Below are 7,241 nucleotides of genomic sequence, written 5' to 3' on the forward strand. Positions count from 1 at the left end.
CGCAATCCAGGTCTATGCTTGTCTCCTAATACGGTGATGATCTCTCTTAGATGGAATCGCAGGGAACTCTAGGTCAAATCCGGGAAGGAGTTGTCGAAGATCGTAGCCGCCAATCTTATCGCTTGGGAGAGGAAACCCCGAAATGGGTAGGAGACGTTATGTGTAGATGTGTCTACTGTATAGAAAATACGTGATCAAATATCAGTATGTGCTTAGTAAACATCATGCTTATGATCTATTCCTGCATTAAATTAATCAAACAATTGCTTATTTACTCAACAGATCAACTAAAAAAACATGTAGCATCTATTATATTGTACACGTGGACCCACATGTAAACGCCACAGGGGGAACGAAGGGCCGCGGCCTAGCCTGCCTAGCTAGCAGAGGAGCGACTCGACGAACATGTCGTCCCGGGGCTCGTCCTTGGCCGCGTAGCCTGGGTGTCCGGCGAGCATCTCGAGGGTGTACGGGGCCTGCACGGCGGCGGCAGGCCAGATGACGGCCGAGCTGTCGGAGGAAGATGACGCCGGCAGCGCGCGGCCCCGGCCGATCGGCACGTCGTGGCTGTGCTTACCCTCGTAGGTGGTGATCACCGCGCGGTTGTCGTGCGAGGCCCGCTCCACATGCTTGCGCACCGGGCAGCCCACCGTTGTGCACTTGTAGTAGCTCCTGCAACGTTGTCACGATCATACAAGTAAGAACACAGGGTCGAACAGATTGACAACGTCGTCACGATACAAGTCTGATCACGAGTTCCCTACTGATCGAAGGTAATTCTCACCTGGGGTTGGGATTGCCCTTGACAACCTTCTGCCCGTACTTCCTCCACCGGAAGCCGTCGTCGAGTATGTCTATATCGCTCAGCGTCTGCACCACGAGCCTGGGCTCGCGCACGGGCTTCCCGCAGCCGCCGGTGCCGCCTGAACTGCCCTCGTTGTCACCATGCTCCTTCCTGACAACCAATCAAACACACAATCTTCAAATTAATCTAACAACACGTATGAGAAAGCAAACTGCAGCGGAACGCGCCATCACTGAGTATTACTTTACAAAGGTAATATTTGGCAAGCAATGATCAATTACTTACCGGCGCTTGGTCTCGGGCTTGTCGGCCTCATCGTCTCCGAAAGTGACGGATGAATTCTCGGGCGTCGGGCCAGAGTGCTCCGAGCCGTTGGTATGATCCTCCGCAACGACCGCCGCGCAGCCGGAGGAGTTGCGGCGCGTGGAGAGGGGCTTCGGGTGGTCATGTGCGCCCTTGTAGACGATCTGCGTGATGCGGCCGTCGGCGAGAGAGCGCTCCACTTTCTTCTTCATGGAGCAATTGTTGTAGGTGCACTTGTAGTAGCTCCGCGGGTTCTCGCTCCCCTTAACTTGCTTCTGCCCGTACTTCCTCCAATTGTATCCGTCCTCAACCTGCTTGTTGTTGCCGCTGCTGCTGCTGCTCTTGTTGCTCACTTGAACCACTTCTTGTTGTTGCTCCTGCTGCTCCTGCATAAACATGTACGTCTTTGTGAGATACGACTGTATTGTCAGAGAGATAAAAAAGCATAACAAGTTAGTACTAGCATACAGCCTCGGTGCATGCTGTAACAGTTAAACTAAGTTAAGACGTTGAAGCATCTTATGTAAGTACAGTAGTTTCGACAATAATACTGAATATCTTATCTTTGTACTATTATGGAGTACCTTGAATAAAGGTAAGTAGTTTGCTTGAGCGTTGACCGTGGCGTTGGACTTGACTGCGTGAAAGGAGAAGCCAGAGAGGTCGAGCTCATCCTGCTGAAAGGTGTTCAGATCGGCGCTCGCCTGCCAGTCGCACCTCTGCGCAGGGATCGCACCCGTAGTCGGAGACGCCAAGATCTGACAGAAACGCAGGCGGCAGCTAAAATCAGCACCACGGATCATATGCACATACTACGAAACTAGCAAAAAAGTTTTTCACAACAGCGACACGAGATGGAGGAGGCGTACGTGAGAGTAGTTGAGGAGAACGGGGGAGTCGAGCAGCTCGGCAGGGCTGAGACCTGCAGGGATGGAGAAGCAGGAGAAGGGCGACGAGATGGGCAGGCTGGGCGGCTGCGCGGACTTGAACTTGGACGCCCCGGCCCGGCCCCCTCGGTTGAACCCCCTCGGCGACCGCTCCGCGTCGCCGGCGCCGGACCCCGACAGAAGCTCGGTGAAGGACGTGATGAACGGCGGCGGCGTGAACGTGAACCCTGCGTGGTCCAAGCTCCCCGTGGAGGAGGACATGGCGATCGAGCGACGGGAGGAGCAGGGAGTTCAATATTGAAATTGAGACTTGGGAGAGGGGTGTGAATGATTGGTAAACAGAGGACAGTAGTTGTTGCTGGGTGGCGGCTTAAGTAGACGCCGGTAGCGCGGTAGTGGACCTGTGGCTGTACTGATTCCCGGCAAGCAAGCAACAAGCAACAAGGAGGTTCACTGGTCGCTGACCACGTGGGGTAGGAGTGTCAGTTGACGTCAGCTCAAATGGGAACGTGGTGGTCTGCGGTGCTTCCGCGAAGGGATTCTGGGTCAAACCTCGTGCGGCTTTGACTGGTCAGCCAGGGCGGCGTCGTTCGGGGAAGTGGGTTTCCGAGAAGAAGAGATGGCGTGGGCGCTTCGCCAGCGACAGCATGGAGCATGGCGTGTTCCCACGGCTCTCCTCGCGCGTGCAAATCCGGCTGTAGTAGTAGTATGTGCGCAGCTCCCAGGCTGTGATGCTTTGGAAGTTAAGGCCAACTCCACCGTGCTACCCATCCGTGATCCATCCTGTCCAAATTTGTCCGTTTAGCGTAAAATACGACCCACCAGTAATATTCAAACGGACAGAGTTGTCCGTTGGTGTCCGTTTTAACCCCAAATCGGGACCAAATTTGCGCGACAAATGTGGTTGGACGGACAAAAGCGGACGCTCTTCTCCCCTCCTCTCGTCCGCCTCTAGTCCGCTTGTGTCCGTCTCTGGCCCACCCGCCAGCGACCCAAACTCCTCGCTCACCGCTGCTCTCCTCCAGCGCGTGCCTGCCGCCCGCCTCCCGTGCTCCGCCGCCGCCCGCCGCGCGAGGCCGCCGCGCCCCCGTCGCTGCTCCGTCGCCCGCCGGCCACCCGCCGCGCGCGCGCTCGCTGCTCCGCCGCGCGAGGCCGCCGCGTCCCCGCCGCTGCTCCGCCGCCCGCCCGCCGCGCGGGCCCGCCGCTGCTCCGCCGACGCGCGCCGCGCAAGCCCGCCCCGCGCGCGCTCCGCCGACGCGCCCGCCGCTTCTCCGCCGACGTGCGAGCCCGCCCCGTGCGCGCTCCGCCGGCGCGCGCCGGCCGCTGCTCCACCGCCCGAGGCCGCCGCACGCCCGCCGCTGCTCCGCCGACGCGCAAGCCCGCCCCATGTGCGCTCCGCCGGCGCGCGCCTGCCGCTGCTCCGCTGCCCGCTGCGCCCGCCCGCCGCGCCCGCCAAGCGCCCGCCGCTGCGCCCCCTCCGCACGGGGCGGCGTGTGCTCCCAGGGCCGCGGCGACGACGGCACGGGGCGGGGCACGCACGGCAGGGCGGCGGTGACATCACGGGGCAGGGCACACACGGCAGGGCGGCGGCGACGACACGGGGCGGGGCACGCACGGCAGGGCGGCGGCGAGCTGGCGGCGAGGCGGGGGTTCGCGCGAGGCGGCATGGCGAGCTCGGGGCGAGACGGCATGGCGAGCTCGCGGCGGGGCTCCGGAGTGTGCGCGTGGCGGCATGGTGAGCTCGGGGCGGACAGTTTGGGGTACGAGAGGTGTTCTGCGTGTTGGGGTGCAGATGCCCTATTCGTCTGTCCGCCCCCCGGACATCCGCCAAATCACACCCCAAACGGACAAAAACGAACGTCCGAATGGGGTCTTGCGGTGGAGTTGGCCTAATCACACAAAACCATCACATTTAAGGCATTGTTTGTAGAAAATCACGAGGTCATTAATTTTTTGCAAAAAACAACGTACATCCAGTAAACTTTTTGCAAAACGCACTGATCAAGGGATTTAGGTCGTTTAATCACTTTCTGACAAGTGGCGCCAGATTGTCGGGAGCTGACAGGGCCCCGTCTAGTCCTTTGTGCTTCTCACGATCCCGTGGAAGATATGGGAGGTGAGGAATGATAAACTGTTCGGATCGCTTGATAGACGTTCTACCTCTACATGTAAACTAATCCTTTCAGACTTTGACCTTTGGACAAACAGGGTAGCACATCTTTTGGCACATTATAGCCGTACCCAGTGTTGTACCGTGGTATGGTTGAGTTCGAGTACTCCGTGCTGTGAGGAGCAGCTAGCTCAAGATTGTAACCATGTTTTTATGGAATAAAACTCCCTTTCACCCAGCAAAAAAAAGGTCTCACCGGCTTGTCAAAACCAGTGACAAGGAGGCCCTCTCCTCATGGCGGTCTTTCCTCTTTGCATGATGTTCTGTGCCTATGTAACTTTGTAACACAGCTTGTTGTGACTCTTTTGAGTAATATATTCAGGTGGGGGAACACCCCCCCCCCCCCCCCCCCCGGCGATTCTAAAAAACACATTTACATACACCCTCTTGGGTCTAAAAAAAGAAAAGCAATTGACTCGCTCTCGTGCACAACTGCCAGGAGCAGACTCAATGCTCGCTACTGAGCTCGGCCTACAGGGCGGCGCCCTGACCCTGCCGACCGTTGGGATGCCGTGGCGGGGAGCGTGATCCTGGTAGGGCGGACACGGAGACGAGAAGGAGGTGGAGCAGGAAGGAGATGGGCAAGAGCGAGCAGTCGAGCGCGGCCCCGAGCGCGTCGCGATGGTGGACAGCGACTGCAAGTAGGTCGGTGCGTCCGCGGCGCAGAGCCACGACCTGCTGCTCAGCGTGCCCACGGCACAGCGCCTCGGCCTCCTGCTCAGTGACGCCGAGCAGCATCACTCAACAGGGCGCGGGGTGGAGCACTCACCGGGCAGCAGAGCTCCGGCAGCACAACGGCAAGGCCGGGTGAATGCATGGGATTGGAAGCCACTTCGTGCCGGGGCTGTGAGCTCGTGGCTAGGGGCGAGCCGCCGGCCAGCTGCGACGACCAGGGAGGAGGGAGGCCGCTCCGCCCCGCGAGCAAGGCCAGAGAGGAGGAAGGCTGCCTTGCGGTGGCTAGCCACCACCTCGGAGGAGGCAGGCGACGGGGTGGGAGGGAGGGGGAGGAGGAGGGGTGGATTGCTTTTGTTTTTAAGACCTAAGGGTGTATATGTAAATGTTTTGCCAAGTCAGCTACCGACAATTTGGCCCCACATGTTAGCGTGATTAAACGACCTAAATCACCCGATCAATGCTTTTTGAAAAAAAATACTGAATGTGCGGTGTTTTTTGCATAAAATTAGTGACCTCGTGGTTTTCTGCAAACGATGCCCTAAATATGGTGGTTTTATGCAATTAACTTGATGCTTTGGCATTCAGCAATACTTTATTCAAACTAACCAAGTACCGCACAAACTGAACAAGCATGTGCATTTCTAATACACATATACACCACTCCCATACAAACTGTACAACAGATATAACATTCTGATTTATATACAAGTACCCAAAACTAAGTTTTAAGAAAGATATCTATAGCCATATATGATAGCAAAATTCAGATAATTTATGATGCTCAAAGTGAACTTAAATTACAAATATTTGAGGCATTATTATAATGCTACAAAGTCAAAACTCGACAATTGTTGAATCTTTCTAGGATTGGACACAAAATATTTCAGAAAGGTTCTTGCTTCTTCATGGACTTGTGGCATCATTCGAAAAGGCAACCTGAAAAGAACAAAAAATATATGTATTAACTATAATATTACCACTTTGGTTCATCACCATTGGCATGAACAATTTAAGCATCTTGATCTCTCTCCTATATAAAATTATGATGAAATTGTTATAAAAAGGTTAGCATAACGGTTATTTTGGGCCTTCATGATGTAAAAAAGTTTTTCCTTTATAGGAGAAGCCCGGCCCCCGCGTTGCCTACCCTAGGTGACACGGGCGGTAGCCCCGAACCACTCCGTCGCCGGCCCCCCTTAAGGGAGTCCTGAATTAGGGGGTCCTCGAGTGTCCGTCCCGAGTGTTATGGGTCGGACTGATGGGCCGTGAAGATACAAAGTAGAAGGCCTTCCCCCGTGTCCGGATGGGACTCTCCTTTGTGTGGATGGCAAGATTAGCGTTTGGATGTATAGTTTCCTTCTTCTGTAAACCGACTTTGTACAATCCTAGGCCCTTCCGATGTCTCTATAAACCGGAGGGGTTAGTCTGTAGAGGCTATCAGAATTTATATAGGCTAGACTTCTAGGGTTTAGCCAATACGATCTCTAGGTAGATCAACTCTTGTAACCCCTATACTCATCAAAGTTAATCAAGCAGGACGTAGGGTTTTACCTCCATCAAGAGGGCGCGAACCTGGGTAAATACCGTTTCTCCTGTTACCTTCGATCCTCAGACGCACAGTTTGGGACCCCCTACCCGAGATCGGCCAGTTTTGACACCGACTTTGGTGCTTTCGTTGAGAGTTCCACTGTGTCGTCGGCAGAAGGTTCAATGGCTCGTTCAATCGTCAACAACGATGCTATTTCCGGGGAAACCTTCCTCCCCGGTCAACTTTTTGTGTTCGGCGGCTTCGCTCTGCATGCCAATTCGATTGGTCACCTCGAACAAATTGATAGCTATGCCCCTGGTCATCAGATCAGATTTGGGAGCCTGAATTACGTCACCGACGTCTGAGGAGACTTGATCTTCAAAGGGTTCACAGCCTCGACCATTGTTCCTCTACTCCAAGAGGGAAACCCACCGGACCCGTCATCAGGCACCGCGCAAGGATCAACTATCATCGCTGCCTCGGCCTTAGATCCAGGGCAAGCTACTTCATCCAAAGATGGGTATCTGAAACCCACCGGACTCTCTCCTACTATGGAAATTTTCTCCAGAGACCCGGAGGCAACTATGTCTTCGGCGATCCTGGAATCAAGCAGGACTCTCCTTGTCATCGGAGAGATGAAACCGCCTCAGGGTACAAACTCCGAACTCTCAAGGTCTACATCTGGTGAGCACAGCCAGGAATCTGCCGTGCCTAGCCCTGCAGGCCCTCGGTTCCCCGTCCGGCCTTCGGTCTTAAACGAGGCCTTGGACTTAATGCGATCCCTCGCCATTACGGAAGTATCACCTCCGAACTATGCCCAACCCAGACTAGGGGCTGAGAGCGGGGAATTTTACGTCCCACGCACCACCCACT

The 7,241-nt window shown here is 55.5% G+C and overlaps 2 protein-coding genes across 3 annotated transcripts; both read right to left on the minus strand.

Annotated features, from left to right (window-relative positions):
* Nucleotides 1–209: 209 nt before the first annotated feature.
* On the minus strand, nucleotides 210–2,361 carry LOC125531300 (putative WRKY transcription factor 26). The gene is made up of 5 exons (XM_048695711.2): nucleotides 1,978–2,361; nucleotides 1,693–1,866; nucleotides 1,091–1,494; nucleotides 785–955; nucleotides 210–672 (listed from the first exon to the last, which is right to left on the minus strand). Exons 1-5 carry the CDS (start codon nucleotides 2,254–2,256, stop codon nucleotides 381–383), a joined length of 1,320 nt encoding a protein of 439 aa, XP_048551668.2. The 5' UTR covers nucleotides 2,257–2,361; the 3' UTR covers nucleotides 210–380.
* LOC147990035 (uncharacterized) lies at nucleotides 2,319–4,153 on the minus strand. Of its 2 annotated transcripts, XM_087547027.1 has the most exons (3): nucleotides 3,005–4,153; nucleotides 2,548–2,778; nucleotides 2,319–2,455 (listed from the first exon to the last, which is right to left on the minus strand). In XM_087547027.1, exons 1-3 carry the CDS (start codon nucleotides 3,551–3,553, stop codon nucleotides 2,366–2,368), a joined length of 870 nt encoding a protein of 289 aa, XP_087403153.1. In that variant the 5' UTR covers nucleotides 3,554–4,153; the 3' UTR covers nucleotides 2,319–2,365. The 2 variants fall into 2 exon arrangements, with proteins under 2 accessions (XP_087403153.1, XP_087403155.1); XM_087547029.1 differs by lacking the exon at nucleotides 2,319–2,455 and having other exon boundaries at nucleotides 2,731–2,778.
* Between the last annotated feature and the right edge of the window lie 3,088 nt (nucleotides 4,154–7,241).

This window comes from Triticum urartu, chromosome 1A (genome assembly GCF_056163025.1).
Source record: "Triticum urartu cultivar PI428250 chromosome 1A, HENAU_Tu73, whole genome shotgun sequence".
In the NCBI taxonomy this organism is placed as follows: domain Eukaryota; kingdom Viridiplantae; phylum Streptophyta; class Magnoliopsida; order Poales; family Poaceae; genus Triticum; species Triticum urartu.